Source organism: Hetaerina americana, unplaced genomic scaffold (genome assembly GCF_022747635.1).
Source record: "Hetaerina americana unplaced genomic scaffold, ioHetAmer1.1.p SCAF_1, whole genome shotgun sequence".
NCBI lineage: Eukaryota > Metazoa > Arthropoda > Insecta > Odonata > Calopterygidae > Hetaerina > Hetaerina americana.
Genome location: NW_027286069.1, coordinates 52,221,217 through 52,238,971, shown reverse-complemented (window position 1 = coordinate 52,238,971; position 17,755 = coordinate 52,221,217). Strand labels below are relative to the sequence as shown.

The 17,755-nt window shown below is 37.1% G+C and overlaps 2 protein-coding genes, 1 long non-coding RNA gene and 1 other non-coding gene across 4 annotated transcripts in view; 1 reads left to right on the top strand and 3 right to left on the bottom strand.

Annotated features, from left to right (window-relative positions):
• pn (exopolyphosphatase prune) overlaps positions 1–7,748 on the bottom strand; it is a 36,538-nt gene extending 28,790 nt beyond the window's left edge. Inside the window, exons 1-3 of the mRNA XM_071582814.1 lie at positions 7,548–7,748; positions 7,135–7,382; positions 2,079–2,356 (exon numbers count right to left, since the gene is read on the bottom strand). Of these exons, the coding sequence (XP_071438915.1) occupies positions 2,079–2,356; positions 7,135–7,382; positions 7,548–7,583 (562 nt within the window). The 5' untranslated portion in view covers positions 7,584–7,748. The remainder of the gene's footprint in view (positions 1–2,078; positions 2,357–7,134; positions 7,383–7,547) is intronic.
• Positions 7,749–9,294: 1,546 nt separating this feature from the next.
• LOC139695211 (uncharacterized) lies at positions 9,295–10,380 on the bottom strand. The gene has a single exon (XM_071594275.1). It carries the CDS (start codon positions 10,378–10,380, stop codon positions 9,295–9,297), a length of 1,086 nt encoding a protein of 361 aa, XP_071450376.1.
• Positions 10,381–13,913: 3,533 nt separating this feature from the next.
• TRNAT-AGU (transfer RNA threonine (anticodon AGU)) lies at positions 13,914–13,987 on the bottom strand. Its single transcript has one exon. It is a non-coding gene; the product is annotated as a tRNA-Thr (tRNA).
• A 113-nt stretch (positions 13,988–14,100) lies between these two features.
• LOC139685741 (uncharacterized) lies at positions 14,101–16,772 on the top strand. Its single transcript, XR_011700218.1, has 3 exons — positions 14,101–14,214; positions 16,301–16,454; positions 16,537–16,772. It is a non-coding gene; the product is annotated as an uncharacterized lncRNA (long non-coding RNA).
• Positions 16,773–17,755: the final 983 nt, after the last annotated feature.

The window sequence follows — 17,755 nt, the reverse complement described above, 5'->3', positions numbered from 1 at the left end:
GACATCTGTGCCTAGGTTTCAAATTTCGATCAAATAGTCATCTAGTACTAGAAGCTGATCAATAAATACTTTTAACATTGTTTCAGTATTATTATACGTAGTACTTTAAATGATTACATGATGAAATTGTTAATAATTAATTTACACCACAATGATGACAAGAATAAAAACCAATTCTCCAACAGTACTATTAATTTGTCAACAGCAGTATGCTTGGTCAACTTCATTCATGCATAGAATCCTGCAACCTTCGATAAAATCAAAAGGAATTAAATTTCTATTGGCCATATAATTTTGTCAAAAAGAAAACTGCCAGCTGAATATTTCAGCAAGATAAGTTATACTTGCATGCTTCTTCTGTGGATGGTATAATTTAAGCATACCAGAGAACAGAGTTGACTGAGCTTCTCATCAACACTGCTAAAATTAAAAAAAATGAGTACAATTTTATTAAGATAAACTCGCATTTATTAAATAAAAACCAGGCTAATCCACTGGATATATGCAAGACCAAATAAATAGGACCAAAATACATTGAGCATGAGGCTAATAACCCTTTTAAGTGTTAACTGATGTTACTTAAGATTAACCACGCAAACTTCTGAGGCCATTCTGCGATGAGTTTTATTCAAATATGGTTTTATTAACTTTATATAAGATGTTCTATGCACAAATTAAAGTAATCTCATGTTCAAGGGGATTAAGCGAACAAAAGAGTAGAGGGGAAAAATATTCATCGTGCATAATCACATGTGTAAAATATCCAGTTAATCTGGGCAACCTCTGGTCCCATAACCCCAGATTTGCAAGGGTTTACTGTATTGACACATAAATTAATAATATATTTCCTGGCCAGGAAAGTTTTTAAGCAGGAAATTACGTATTAATCGGCAGGGTTTTAAGACTTTCACCTGATCTACGGTAAATTTTCAACATTCAATTTCATTTCGAAAAGATCGGGGATTTTTTTATTTTATAAAGTTTGACACGATTAACTACTTCCAAAAGCTGCTCTACCACGTCAAAAGTTGCACAGCCATGGGCTACATGAATTTTCCGCCCTGGGGCATTTAGAATTGCGACAAATGTTATAATCGATCCACCCCACTCCCCAGTGTTCCGCTTCTTCCGAGACTTGTCTTTGTTTTAAGATGTGAAGTGGGCTGAGAAGCCTAGCGAAATTCTCGAGACCGGAAAAGTATTCGACAGCGAAACAAAGGATGCATGGAAACGGGGGACTTATTTTTGGCTGAATTGAACGCAAACAAATTATTCTATAGAGCGTGGACCATCGCTTTGATCGTTTGTAGAAGTTCCGATTGAAACATATCTTACGAAACTCAATAAATGACGCAATTATGAAGGAACACTGTGAACCAAGGTATTCGACCGTGAGAACACTTGTTTGCCTCGCAATTGGTCAAGGAGGACGCCCTCAAGTAGATTTTGGGATAATTTAAGAATAGTGGAAAGCGCACTTTGGCGACCGATACAAATACAGACTGCCCGCCGGAAATTTTGAAAAGTGTCTAAGAGTCATGAACATTAAAATAATTTCCAGCCACAACAACATTATTGCTATACATTCATATACATTATAAATAAATAATGCCATAGGATATAATGAGCCCGTTTCGAACAGAGCGAATTCGAAGGATTTTTCAGTTAAACTTCATAAGCATGAAATGACGTGAATTAAAGCGGCGTGAAATTTGAAAGTGTTTCAGCTATAGTGATCTTAACCGCGTTTTACCGAGGAGAACCACTACGTCTTGTGAAATTGGCTAGGGAAAGGTAAAACCACGTTTTGACGAAATAGCGTCCGATGAATTCCCATTCACAGCTGGTTTACAGCACGATAGAGTAAAAAGAGGAAAATGAAATCTTGGCTTTTGTCAAAATGAATTGAGACTATATGTTAATAGGCAGAAATAGATCTAAAACGGCTTCCAGACAAATCAATCAGTGTGGATCAAAATTACGATGTATTCTAACTCCCGATGGATGACCTGATGTCACTTGTGAAATGTCATTACTGTCACTTCATTTGGCAGATTCAAGGGATTTGGGTGACTTACCAAAAAGAAGCATTGCCACTTGGCGAGTTAGCAAAGCTTGCCCTGCTTTTGTGGCGGTCAATCTGTCAGCAACAAGGGTGCAGCATGATCCTACGGGGCGGAGATCGACTGGAGCATGAGGGGGAAATGGGGGAGCATGAGGATCTCGTGGGCGGTGATCTAGCACCTCGGCCACACTTTGCGCCAAAGTGCGGTCACCTGGAGGCAATGAGTGGTGGTCCACCAAAACAAGTGCCAATCTGTTGCCTGCATGTAGTGCATGGAGATCCAATTCATCCCTATGAAAAAAAATTATCATTTACGTGCATCAAATGCAGGGTCTCTTTGTCAAAAAATGCAGTGTCGATAACATATCAACAAAACATACATTTCTAGCATTTGATGGAGTGCACTAAAAGCATGCCCTACATACACTACTACTAAATTAGAGTAAAATAATAGCTACGGGAGAAAACATAATGCCAAAAAGTGGCAGCTGGTTACTGTTGGAAAGAAGTAATATATGTATCAAGAACAATGCCCTTTAAAAGACTAAATTAGTCTATAGCATGTGAAGGAAAAGGTAACTAAGCTCATTTTTATTCTTCTCAAATTCCCATCAACTCCATCTATTCCCCAACTTCAATCATAAACAAATTTCTATTACAAATGTGTTCATTTTCATTCCTCTCTTACTTCCTTTTCTGGAAACAAAATGACCTTCACATTATTAGTTTGGTAGAAGATTCTTAGCACCAACTTTGCTCCAGACAAATTTTAAATTACAGTTCATTTTTCCTCATATTTTCCCATTCAATTATACTCTACTGTGATGAATGATTATTACTGATGCATTATTTTTGCAAATATAAAAAAATATGCTGTTTAAAAAAAGATTTCAGGCACTAGCTAAAACCTTACTCCAAGCCATCTAAGGACTAGAAGGCATTTGCAATTATGTGATGTAAATCCCATAGTTCATTGAAATAATCCATCTGACAAAATACTTCTGGGATTTTCTTAGTAGATTATAATGAGGAAACATGTAAACATGACCATAAAGAAGCAACCATATGAAGAAAAACAAACTGAAGGTAACATTTCACAGTGGATACAAAGAAACTGCATAGGCATTTCAATCCTGGCCAAGGCAAATGATTTTTACATCCTGAAATTATTGCATCCTAAAGTAGGGCCAGGGAGATGGCACAGGGTTGACCAAAAGGTAAATAAAGGAAGTAAACATACTGAGTAGAAACTTCAATGGTCCTTAAAATCAAGGCAAACAGTATCACAATATTGCAAGGAGAGTCATAAATACTACTCTAGTGTTGTTGGCAAGGCAAACAACATTGGATATTATGATCTGGGAATTGTGCTATGCCTTTTGCTTGTACTTGATAACCTAAAATTAATGCCTTGGGTTACCCTGATTTTTATATACTTTTTTTCATTTTTTATACAAATATTTGTCTTAATAGCAGTCATTATGTGAGAAATAGTTTTGAGATTAGGTCATTTTAACAAAATAATTTTAAAGAATTTTTAAAATCTGAAATTGTTGCATTGTAAAATAATTTTAAGTTTCTTGTTCTATAATTCTCTTCCATCTATCTCAATCCAAGGTATTCCTCTCTTACTTCATTTAACCAATCATCTCTTGTTCTTCACCTCCTCCTTTAAGGTTCCCATTTTAGAGTAGTCTTTGGATTTCTAACAACCTTCAATCTTTTGATGAGTTTGCATCATCTTCATTTTCTTTTTTTTAGACTCTAATTAATGTACTTCCTTGGTCACATTATTTCTCTAACTGCTGCATTTCTAATACTCTCATCCCATGGTTTTTTCAACAATCTTCTTCAATAGCCCATTTCTGTTGTTTCACTTTTTGTCTCCTCTCATTTCATCTCCAAGGGAAGATCTATTGATTACTTTACAATATTTTTTGCACCATAAACAATATTATTAGTAATAATGAGGGGTTCAAGTTCCTTATTTCCAATTTATATTTAAGCCCCACTTTTTTGTATTCTTCAAGTAACTTCCTAACTATATAATTAGCATCTTTAAAGCCTTGGTAAATTTAATATCACCAAAAAGCACATTATAAATCATTTAATTTTCATCAAAGGGTACCCTCATTTATCCACATTTTCTCTCCTCCTCTTACAAGCTTATATCAAAAATAAATCTTGAACAAGAGTGTGAAAAGTTACCCCCTTGGTTTCCTTGTTAAATGTGATAAACAGTTAGCTTCTTATGAACCTATTTTCATGGACTATTCATTAATTCAATAAATTTATTACAATTAACTTCTTTTTGACTTCTCCATTCCAGTTATTTTGAGGGCTTTCCATTTTCTTGGGAATGCCAACTAAAAGCAAATAAATATTAGTTTCATCCCCTAGTTGTAATATGGCATTTTTTCAAGTATTTGCCATACTGTAAATATGCGATAAAGGGAAAATCTTCCAAATGTAAATAAGTGAACTGTAACATCCAAAGAATAATTATGAATACCTAACTAACAGCCTTTTTCCAAACAATTTATTGGTATGGTTTGTTCAAACACCATTTTTGACAATCCTTCATTTGAAAACTCACGAAGGGATTCTACTGGGGTCATTCATTCAAGACATTTTATCTATTAAATAAGTAATTAGGGCAGATCCTAAAGATCTTCTACATACACATTGTGAGATTTTCCTTTTGTTGGTTGCTGTGTTCTCTACATTATTTACCTCCTAAGATCGCCATAACTTTTCCCTGCATTTATTGTTGTTCAAAAATCATTTGTCTCCCTCCTGCCTGCTTAATTATCATTCTACCTTCTGCTACCACAACCTTCAAAATTCCACTTTCATTTGATTCAATTCCTCCACCCACTATTTCATTCTTTTTTGGATTTCTCGTAGAAACTTCCTCTCTAGGCTAACCACTTTTTTAACTTAATCTGAAGATTTCAGACACTAGTTTTAATATCACTCCCAGGTCACTTGAGACTATATTTTGAAGACAAGAGAATACTCATAAGGATGCAAGAAATGGAGCCACAAGAAGTGTTTACATGGTAAAGGAGAGGACTGAGAAAGATCAACAACAGAGAACTGGAGGGAAGACAAGAAGAGATGGATAGGCTAATGTTACAATCGGACCCAGTTTTTGGGTGGAAATCGCAGAAGATAATAATGACTTAACACACAAATATTCATGTTCAACATTTCAACTAAGATAGTAAACCTCCTAAACCCAGAAATACTCCCATAAATCTAACTTGGACAAGTTTTAAAAGTATTAATGCTTCATATCCCTAATACATTCCATCAGCTTATCACCATAATCATCATCCACAGGCCATCATCATTTTCTGGCTCATGAAACCTTTTGCCCAGTGATTGGTTTATTCATTAAACATGTCAACCATGTCAGTACTGACTTTAAAGAAAAACCTATCACCATTTTCAGATACACCAGAACTTTAACACTCAAATCAAGTTAATAAAGGCCGCAATGACCAAGCCTTTTACATTTATGAGTAAAATTTATGTTGCCTACTAATATACTTGCGCATTATGGCGCATCAAGTTGCAGCCATTGTTTGAAGAGGCTGTTTCAAGCTGGTGCCATTCACATACAAAGTCTTGACAAACCCTAAGCTGTGTAGTGTCTGTTAAGATGTCTGAAGAAGATCGACTGTTACAGTACCAACCTTAAAAAAATTCTTCCATAAAGAACATATAAAAATTCATTAATGACTCAAATTGAAGACTACTTACATGTTTGAAGAAAATATTGGACAAGTGAATAGCAAGAAAATTCAAGACAGAGGGCATAATTGTTTTTAGCATGACATTGACAATGCTGGATAATATTCAAGCCAAGGCCAGTTAATCCAGGGATTGGCGAATACTTTCCAAGAGTAATGATCAATATGCAATACTCGACCCATGCAATGATACAGCTACTAATACTTGACAACACCCCAAAAATATCACAATGAATAACAAGTCACTGAAAACATGGTGTACATTTATTGTTTGATTTCAAATTAAATGCTCATTAACGCAATGAATGCACTGCTTAAAATATTGGTAATAAGGTAAATGATATGCAATTTATTTTTCATAACTGAAAAAGCATTAATCAATTATTATTGAATATAAAATTAATACAAGCAAAAATAGTTTATATTAAAAAAATTGCTTCTTTAAACTTTTACAGAGCATACATTAGCTAATTAATTCAAAGGTACTTAAATTAACGGTTCAAGGTACATGGTTATAGTTGATGCCCTAAATTCTTCCACTTAGTATTTCATATTTAAAGATTTTCTATTATTGGAGAGATTGAATTAACTTCTGAGCCAAACAAAATGACTCCCATTGTATTACTGAAAAATGACACTACTCATGTGCTGCAGACAAATACACAATAATATTACACATCCACATGGGTCCTGAGGATTTTAAGGGCATACTACCATAATTTGTTGGTACCGGTAATTAAATTGATACAATATATGAATTACATTAAAATACTAAAAGATAAATACTCTAACCGCATTCTCAAGAAGAATTTTTTAAATGCAGCAGTAATCAGAAAAACATAGATGTATGCTCGAAAGGACCAAGCTATCAGATAGTTAAGTTTTAATTTTTCCTGGGAAAGTTTAGGCCAATACAATGCACATTACAGGTGGCAGATCATAAAGAAGGTCCTTCAAAGAAAAATACTTTGAAAGGTGTGATTCGTCTCTTAGTGAGTAAATGCTGGTAAACTGGCTCTTTAAAATCAAATATATAAAATACCTATACTGCATAAAAGCATGCCAATGCAGCTATTCAACGTACAACTCACAAAGGCAGTATTGTTGTTTAGATATGACAAGTAAGATTTTTAAGGAAAACTAATTAGTCCAGTGACATTTTTTGAGCTTGTAACTTTTCCGCAGATACCTTAATTTTGTTAGCAACAATATTCGACGACCTTGACGTTATCATTTCTTAGAGAGCATAACTCACACGATTAAGTACACAATTAAACATCCACGAAAGTGAAAGCATTAAAAAAAACATACCTGAAAATTAACAAATCCACAGAAATGTCATTTTCGTTGAAGAAGAACATAACCTCAGTTTTTAAAGGCAATTCTGATTGGGGTATGTTGAGAAGAGGAAGTGTTGCAACACGTTTGCCCGGTCCATTTCCTACACTAGTTGTTCGAGATAAATAGAGTCCGAAAACAAGGGCTGAGACAGCTGAATCCAGATCGCAGGATTCATTTCCCATTACCACTTGTACCGAGTCAAATTCATCGAGTCGTCCCTGTAATCGAGAAGGTGTGATTCAACACATTACCAAGAAGTAGAGCAAATCATGGGAACTAAGAGGCTGCCAGGTGGCCCTTAGTAAAGGAATACTGCCAAACCGAAAGGATTTTATCAATATTTAAGATAATAAGCCCAAAATTGTTGTGTAACACAAACTCACGAGATTTCTTCGAGCCCCAAGCAAAAACTCATTCATGTTTTCTCATATGGTGAGACACGACACTATAGCCGGTAGTTAAGTAATTAGTGTAAACTTATTGCAGAATATTTACTCATTTTCGAAACTAAAGTACCCATTATAGGAAAGATATTAATTTAACAACGGTATTGCAACTTCTGCGCTACATGACGACTTCACACGCTTCCACTGTTCATTTATTTTAAAAAAGAACCTCACCCCCAGTAGTTGAAAGTAGGAGAGCGAATTTCATAATCGATTTTATTGACAACTTTCCTTTCCCGCAAAATGAGCGTTCTTTGTTCAAATTTACGTTGGTTTACTAGCATAAAAATAGACTGGAAATGCGGATTCGATCATAGGAAAAATATTTTGAAAGGCCCATTTTAGCGGGAAATTTTAAAATTGCTCGAGTATAAAAGTTCACCACTCTGCTGGGGATTGTTTTTTTACTGTATACATTAGGTATAATAGTCAATTGAAACAGTTCAGTCCGATAATTATTAGGGTATCGATTACATTCAGGATGAAAAGAATAGAAGAAGTGAACAATTCAACCTATTATAATAGGTGTGAATTATCAATCACTAATGGTAGAGAGTGAAATCGTTTTCTTATGCGATTCCCTGTCGAAGATTTGAGAAAGTTGAGTGAATGGAACATTTCTACCTCCGTCAGGTACACATCGGTACTACACCCGAAATCTCTCCGCTTTAAGAGCATGTTGATTTTTTGTATCTGGATGACTTTCATGGGAGACCTCAAGTAAAATATTTTTTGGCTATATCCAGCAACCCCGCCTTTCCTACCGAGCGGAACAAAGGGAGATCTGCATCTTGTGGCATTGTTCTGCACCCTCTAAATCGACATGGACGGAGTAGCTGACCCGATTCGTTGAAGATGACTTTCTCTCCCTTCCAATTTTTCCGCATATATATATATTCCCCTTTGGAGATCCATCTATCAGTAGCCGGCAAAACATTACCGGTTACGGTTCACACCAACTTAGGTAGCATTCTCTCTACCGTTTGAAGTCTTGAGTACAGAGGTGTGAGTGACAACGCCTATGCATTGTAGTAAATAAATTGAAGACTTCCTTTTTCTTTGGATGTACTGCATATATATTTTTATTACAAGTCCTGCGTTATCCAGTTGCAAATAATGATGTTACGAGTGAGCATTCTACTTGCTGCATTTACTTTATCGGCCTCAGAACCACCGGTTCTTGGTAGGTTTAACAGGTGTTTTTGTTTCCTTTATGACTTCAGGGTCGTTAAGATGTGTACAGGTTGAAATAGCTATATCAGCATTCATCTCCATTTTGTACTACGAAGTAATCGAAATTAGAAAGAATACAACGGAAATATTTTCTTGTCCCAGTAAACCCTTAAAATGTGTATGATGACAAGATCTAAAATATTCAGATAGTAAGTTAGTGTTACTCCCTTAACGAAATAATAATAAAAATCTGTGACTTCCATTGATTACTAATAGATAACTTGCTGCAAAAGCCTATTTCCTCAATCTCTTAATATCCAGGAGGTACCAATTCCTAAAACGCAGTCTTTTGTCACGGGTATTAAAATCAAGAATAAAGATGCAAATGATGATGGTAATTATTTGACGTAATATTTTTTAAAATCTTTTTCTAGGAGGGAATGACGGAGAAAGCCATCAATTAAGTAGCGTTTACGGTCCACAAAGCTTCGGAACGAGTAGCAAGTATGGTCTACCTGGAAATAGTGGTGGGAGCAAGTACCGGGGATATGGACATGTGAGTCTGACTTACGGAGAGCCCTTCAGTTATGGGGGCGGAGGGGGGCATGGGGGAGGAGGAGGAGGTCACGGGGGCGGTGGGGGACATGGTGGTTATGGCGGCGGGGGTCACGAAGGAGGAGGAGGCGGCCACGGTGGAGGAGGTCACGGTGGAGGTGGCCACGGTGGAGGTGGCCACGGTGGAGGTGGACACGGTGGAGGAGGCCACGGTGGAGCCGGCCACGGTGGAGGTGGTCATGGTGGAGGCGGCTACGGTGGAGGTGGCCACGGTGGAGGCGGCCACGGTGGAGGCGGTCACGGTGGAGGCGGACATGGGGGAGGGGGCGGAGGATACGGTGGAGGTGGAGGACACGGTGGCGGAGGTCACGGGGGTGGAGGGCATGGAGGAGGTTACGGGGGAGGAGGTGGTGGACACGGAGGTGGAGGCCACGGAGGTGGAGGCCATGGGGGTGGAGGACACGGCGGCGGAGGCGGAGGACACGGCGGCGGAGGCGGAGGACATGGTGGCGGAGGACATGGTGGAGGTCACGGAGGCGGAGGTGGAGGGCACGGGGGTGGAGGGCACGGGGGCGGAGGCCATGGTGGTGGAGGACATGGTGGTGGAGGTCATGGGGGCGGAGGTCATGGGGGCGGAGGACATGGTGGAGGTTATGGAGGCGGAGGACACGGCGGAGGCCACGGAGGCGGAGGTCACGGGGGTGGAGGGCATGGTGGCGGTGGACACGGGGGCGGCGGGCATGGAGGTGGTTACGGGGGTGGAGGGCATGGTGGACATGGGGGAGGAGGAGGTCATGGGGGAGGAGGAGGAGGACATGGGGGTGGTGGGCATGGCGGCGGTTACGGAGGTGGTGGACACGGTGGTGGAGGCCATGGCGGCGGGGGAGGACACGGGGGTGGAGGGCACGGAGGAGGCGGAGGGCACGGGGGTGGAGGTCACGGGGGAGGTGGTTACGGGGGAGGCGGAGGGCACGGTGGTGGTGGAGGACACGGGGGCGGGGGCCACGGAGGGGGCGGAGGAGGTCACGGAGGTGGAGGCCATGGAGGCGGCGGCCACGGAGGAGGGTACGGTGGAAGTTACAAAGGTGCCAGCAGTGGAAAAGGCGGAGCAAAGAGTGGTAGTGGCTACGGAAAATTATCGGCATACAAATTTAGCCTCAGTTACGGCACCCCTCACGAAAAGAGTAGTGAATATAAAAACTGACGGCACTTTCACCTCCCGGATTGTTAATTCAGAGGTATTTATAATGATTATTTTTAAATTAATAACTTTATAAATATGAAGTCAACAGTGTATTTTTTACTTGAGAAAACAAAAAAATTGTCTCCAAGAACTCCTGTCCAGATAATTGTTAAAGGCCATTGGTCGGTGTTTCACTTAATTCTTTCGGGCTATCAACAACAAGGGGTTACTTAATTTTAATGCAAAAATTTCAGAAAAATATCATTCGTATTGACCGGTTTCGAAAACCGGTCAAAGTGAATGAATTTTACGCTATGAAACTGTTGAACTGTAAAGCACATTTTAGCGGATGATTCCGTTAAAAGTTACTGTCGCTGTACCTCCCGCAGTTTCTTGGAATTTACTTAATTTTGTTTTCTTTCCAAAATGCCAAAATTTGTCTTTTTAAAATCCTATTATTTATTTAAATCTCAGTATATCCGTTAGCAAATTAGCTTATGCCAGTACAATGACGAGAACACGGAAACCATTACATATAGTAAATATGAGTGAGCTGCCATATTTTTAATTCTGAAAATTATTGGCAAAATGTTCGAGAGAACATTTAGTTAACTTGGCAGGAATGCTACCATAATTTTCTTGTACTTTTTAATTTTAAACATATAATGTTGCTATTAAGAGTTACCTTGGCAATGATATGACAATGACTGCGACAGTGAAATCAAATATTAACCCTTTCTACGAACTCTAGAAGTCTATAAAACGTGAAAGTCTCGAATATGACAGCAAGATGTACATGCACACCGAAATTTGCTTCGTCGCATCAAGAAACGATTAGACGGTCTAAACTGTCTTAAAAAATCACCCGATTTTTCAAGACAGTTTATAGAAACACACGAGATTTTGCATCACCAGGAGAATAATTTGCTTTTCCGTCATTTGTAATTTGCCATTCTGTTTTATTTTGACAAATTGCACTTGAGTTATGATGAAGGGCGATTCAATTTTACTCCGTCGTAGAGACGTTTATTTTTTTCATAAGTATAGTATTAAATCTAATGGTGCAAGTTCATGGTACCGGTTGGCTGGCCTTCGTCTAGTGCCCGCAAGACTATACCTTGATTTCTTGATTGCTTTATTTTGATTGAGAAAAGCCTTTTATTTCCAACGTGTGGGCAAATTTCTTTTTTACGTTAAATAGTTCATCGCGGTGCCCAAAAATGGCTATATTACTGGAATACACTTATATATGTGGGCTATCGGCTGTCAATTTCCCCTAGAACCTCTGAATGAATTTGGTGTTCTACCATTTCAGGCAGGTCATGGGTGGACCGACAGGCACAGAGATTCTAAATGGCTATATTTATTAGCTCCGTCTAATAATTAATACCCTGGCACCCGAAACTACATTTAACTGTTCTTCAATGCCGCATTATTTCTATCTTGCTTCATTCCGTCCATATTGCCCATTCTTTTCCTCCCCATACCTTGCTTGTCTAAGTTCCAGTATGTCTAAATACAGTCTGTTATAGAAAAAAGAATTCTCTACCATCGATATGTTGGCCAACCAGGTTCACTCATCACTCGACAGAGAAAAATGCCTAAATTGTACGGAGTAGTCCCGAGGACGTCACTCGGTTGGTACTTGTTCGCTCTGCAATGACCTCTTCCCTCGACATCTTTCTCTCCCCGATTATTGTCACCTTGTCCGTCAGATATTATGATGAGTATCCGTGTTCCATAGTTGTACGGTGTGCATTATGCGTGTGATGGCCACACATTAAATAGCATCTTACATGTATTAGCTACTACGCGGACTATCGATTTCAGTGATATGCAAGCAAGAAGTGGTGCCGGGCGGGCATTTCCTTTCCGTGGCACAAAATAAAGCTCTTGTTATTCTCATTTTCCCACGGGTGGGCGTGGCAAAGTACTCATTTAGTTTTCGTATATTACTTTTAAGGCTAATTCTTAACATGTCAATCTTAATATCAAAACATTTTTCGAATAATTTGTTTTATATCCTAGACCTCTCTAGGTCGGCAAGAAAGGTTTCGAATTGATACGTACATTTTTTGTCACATTCTAAATTGCTTTAATGCAATGGAATTCTCACGATTAACACTTGTAAATTTTTTTACATGTCTGGTCAAATGTTACATATCTTGTTCTAATAAGTTACCACTGCGAACTCTTGCTTTTGCTCACGCCGCAAGACTTAAAAAAATAATATTACGTCAACCTTGATTTAAGGTGGGATTTTATCACACATGAGTTCACATAATTAAATATTCTGAATATAAATAAAGTATAGAAATATAAAGTTAATAAGAATGAGGACGGTTCTGAGAAACATGATTCAGATAGTAACCTGAACTTAGTTTACTATAAGTATTTGGCATACACTCATTGTCGTAGGCGCATAATTCAATAGTATAGTTTCCTCGATTTATTGATCATTATCTTGGCATAGAGTCAAAGGTCTGGTTAAACCGAATATAAATACATAATCGGATGAAGTCATTCTACTTTCATGAAAAATTAGAAGTTGATTCGGCGGTATGATCTTATGTATCGTAATCTTTTATTACAAAATCCTTTTTCGGACTTTATTTTTAGACGGTATATTTTCTGTGTAATAAAATCAACTTGCAATGTTACATCGTTCAGTGTACTGTTCAATTTCCTTACTTTATTGCTTAATGTAAGTGGTTAAGTAAGGTAAGGTAAGTAATGAGTGGTTGCGTGCTTGTAATGCTCTTTCAAATGCCCCTTGAAAGACGGTTGTGATCTTCATAGCCATTGTCCCAGAAACACCGTTGAATCATTCGCGCCAGACACAGTGTGGTACGGGTATTTCCGAGTCAATCGTACCCTTTTTGCCACTGTCGCTCGATTGTACTCCATCCCTACCCCTATGAACCAATGGGGCTCTTCTTAACCTCAAACTTTCTCCTTTGCAGGAAACATTGATCGGCGCTTCCAGGAATAACGGAACACAGAATGCGGTATCATTCGTACTGCCAGGCTATTTAAATTTCTATCTTGTTATGAAGTATTAATGGCAATGCGCGTTGTTATGTAAATATGAAGTCATAGAATAGTTTCTTTAATCTTTTATGTTATTGTTTATATTTGTACATTGCTGTGAATAAATTGCTAAACCAAAGAACCTGATCTTTATCAATGTTGTGGATTCCACCTTCCTGTCAAATTAAGACTTACGGCGAGCGTAAACGAATTCACTCATAACTAATAAGAGCGCTGATGGAAAAGCATTTCAACTCAAAATAAAAATTCAACATTAATGGCAAATGAAATTTCAGCAAATTTGTTAAAACCTACCGCCAGCTAAAGTAATCTTCACAATGTGGGCCTACAGGGAAAAAAAAAGGCACCGGGGAGATTCGAACTCCCGATCTCCTGTTTACTAGACAGGCGCTTTAACCAACTAAGCCACGGCGCCATGTTCGGAGAGGGCGAGTATTTAATTTATAAGCCAATGTCATCATTCCAGTACAACCTTTTTTTTATTTCTTTTGCAAAATTTTCATTTTACTTCTTTTATGTGGATGAAAGTAATAGCCAAGCACGAACATAGTTTGTTTCCTGTTGCATGATCTTCAATGAGACAGCCGTTACTTAATCCAGCGCTTGTATTCTGGACGTTATGGACGATAGCGAGGATATTGAGTAAGCAAGTAGTCAGTATGCAACTTGTTCCAATTTATTTGAGGTTATATGAAAATATTTTGTCATTGGAAATATTAGTTACATAGTAGATTATCCTATAAGAATTTTTACTTCAATTATAATATTATTTTACCTCTCTATCATGTATTTCTTCACTTTAACGTACGATTTTACCGAGCTAATGTTTTGCGACAATACTATTAATTTTTCTTCTTAGTGAAACTCAAATCGGAATTTTAATCAACATTTGAATGGATATGATTCGCATTATTGGGTGTCTAAATAATTATCCAAATTATATATCCATTTGAGCAAAATACACTTCGGAGAGTTTGGAATAGTTAAGAGGAAAAGCCTTGGGGTCTTATCTTTAACTCAAAATAAGATGCAGTGATAAAAATACTGAAATCAGTATAAAAAAGAGAAATATTTGCGTAGCAGAAATTTAAGTTGAGCACACTACAAATGATGATGCGTGTAGTTCACGTCTGGATCGTGGAGGATGGTCACGTAAATTTATAATTTTAATGTTTGTGTAAGTGGTGCAAATGGATCTTATGCTGTTTACGTCCATGGTACGGCCATACACATCATGGTACGGCCGGTAATTCACTTATATATTTCATCGCTGAAATCTTGTAATTAGGGATATTTTGTGAAAAGTCACAACTTTATCGTTAATCTTGCAATTTCTCAGTTCTGCCTTAAGAGCAAGACATGAAATTATTCTGAGGGACTTTCTATCGGTCGTTCAATACATAAGTAGATTATGTCATCTCATTATTTTGTCCACGGGTTAGGTTGGGCTATTATTTCAAAATAATCATTACTAGGAAAGTCTTCTTAATGCGTACTTATTATTCATGTGATGGTAGTCGTTTAAGTTCAACATTAAATTTATCCATCTAGAGACGATGGCAATAGAAAGGCTATCTAATTATTAAAGTCATACATTTCAGGCATTTAGCAGGCAATTACCCAATGCTCATGAAGCACAATTGAAGATGTCAGATAAACACGTGGATACGAAACCTTACAATATTTTTACATTGAAAATAAAAAAAGTACATACGCAATAGAGCCACTTTTCCTTGTGCGAATTCGTCTCATGTTTGTCATCAAAAATCGAAATGCAGTATATCAACACGAAGGGAAAACCATTTATCGTTAACATAAGTTTTCATTGTTTTGACCCTCTTAAGGTGTTAGGTATAATTTGTCAAACGGATTGTAATTTTAGTTTAAAGGTTATTCCTTAATGCTTTTCTCTAATTTCATAGAAATGGAAGATAAAATGATTGGCTTTAAATAGATGTTTACATAGCAACAGGGAAGTAGAATTAGCATAGAAATAATAATGAAATGACTTAACCCAAAGGCTGTCAGTATCAAAAGTAGATTTGAACAAAGTGTATGGTGAAATCCTAGATTGATTAGAAGATTAAACCCCCATTTAAAAAATACACTTTCATTTTTGAAGGTAGGAATCTTTAGTGTAAATCATTTTTGAAAGTACATATGTTTCAGAATAGAATTTTAATCATTTACACAAACGAAATTTTTCACCCTAAATTCATCTGCTTTTGCAGTCATGAGATTTAGCACAACTTAACCCAGTGCTTTTTATGAGAAAAAGGTTATTTATATAGTCATATGAATTTCATGATTTATATTCTTTTATTTTCTTATATTCTCCATGATAATCTCATGAATAAAAGAATGTTGCCATGGAGTTACAATTATAATTACAGGAACCCCTTCAGGTCGATGGTGTCATTACTCAGGCCTCCAATTTTCCTTACCTAATTGTAATGTTAGAAGCTTTTTTAGGGAATTGATTCTGTGAAAAATGTATGAAACTTTTTCCTTTACATTTTTCCATGCTTCAACTGTATCCATGATCCATCAAATGTACAATTTTGAAATATCACTCTCAATGGAATTCAATGTTGTGGTATTATTTAACCAATTTCATGGCCATGGGTCCAGTGAGTAGAGCACTGGACTACTGACCAGAGGGCCAGAGTTTGATTCCAGTCGCTCCTCTTGGTACCCTCAGCTTTACCCAAACTGTGTGATTTTTCAGGTACCAGATCTTCCCAGGAAAACAGCATAGAGAAAGGAACCTATCCCTATTCCCTGCTGTGTGACATTCGCACACTGATGGGCTTAGTATTGTGTGAGCTTTAACATCATCTATCTAACCAATCATTAGGTTATTACTGCAGTTATATAACCAGGTTAATAAATACAAATTCCCAATGAACTTCCTTGCTATTACTGAATTGGATACTATTACATTAAAAACTAATTGAGTTCTAGTTTGAGGGAGTCCTTTAAAGAATATATGCCTGTAAACAAATAGAAAGAAGTAAGAAATTGATGAGACAATGGAGTTTGATGTAATATGGAAGACATCTAATTTTTAAAGGTATTTGCAGACTCATATGTTTTGTGGCCTAATCAACTACCAATGCCTTTAAACTTGAAGAGCTGGATGAAGATTGCTGGGTTACTTGATTGGAATACCTAAATCTGGTTTTTCATTATAATTTCAAGATTTTTATAATGTAGGAAATAATATTTAGAAGTGGTCTTATAATAAAAGTCATTAAAGATGAACTTGGAGTCATTTCTAGATTTTCAGTATCACAGAGGTTTTAGTCAGTTCATCTTAGGACAGTTTTGTCGTTTCCTGTTTTACTCCTCTTGATTGCTGTTTATGGCCATGGTATATGTTATTGGTAAAATTTTTTCCACAAGGAACTAGACTCCATTTTCTGCCTCAATATTTCTGCCTAAACTTTCATTTATACATGAGGAATATTATTTATATTGTATTAAAGTTGTACAAGATCAGAGTTTATATGTGGAATACAAAGCAATGAAATGTATGTAAAAGTTCATTTTGTAATTAACAGATTTAGAGGGGGGATAAAAAATAAGTTAAAAGAAATAGATTTAGAAAATTTTTCATTTCAGAATAACAGCATTCAGTAAAATGAAAAGAGCTAGAAAGTATAAAGGCTTGTGAATCCTTTTCTAGTATTTGAGTGCATAATCATATTTACTTATACTTTAGCAGTATATCTCGTTACTTAATCCCTCAATGTGTACCTCCAAACTTCTAACGAACCATAGCAATGATTGTACATGCATACTGACTAAGAAAAAAATAAAGTATGCAAAAAATTTTGAATAGCCCTTCTGCCAAAGGTGATGCTACCAAGGTGATTTTTTCTCACTCAAATAAACGACTCGAACATGAGGGAAAATTTCAACTTTCAAGTTGTTAGAAAAAATTAGGTGACCAGGAATGACTCCATTCAGAACTGAGAAATGTATAGTCATATGAAAATATTGCTAGGATGAATTAGCTTATAGTTATGTGCAAAACTTTAGTTGTCAACCTTGAGGTTTTAACGAGAAACTTTCAGATCGCTTTAATAGGCAAGGGTAGAGCTTAATAAAAATAAGTTATCCATACTAAAAGGAAACACTTGTACTTTTCCACAGATTTTATTATATGTAATAAAAACAA

Excerpts from the sequence above, each read along its gene's own strand:
- LOC139695211 (XM_071594275.1), bottom strand. The coding sequence starts at position 10,380 with ATGGCCTCCACCTCCGTGACCTCCTCCGCCCCCTCCGTGGCCCCCGCC.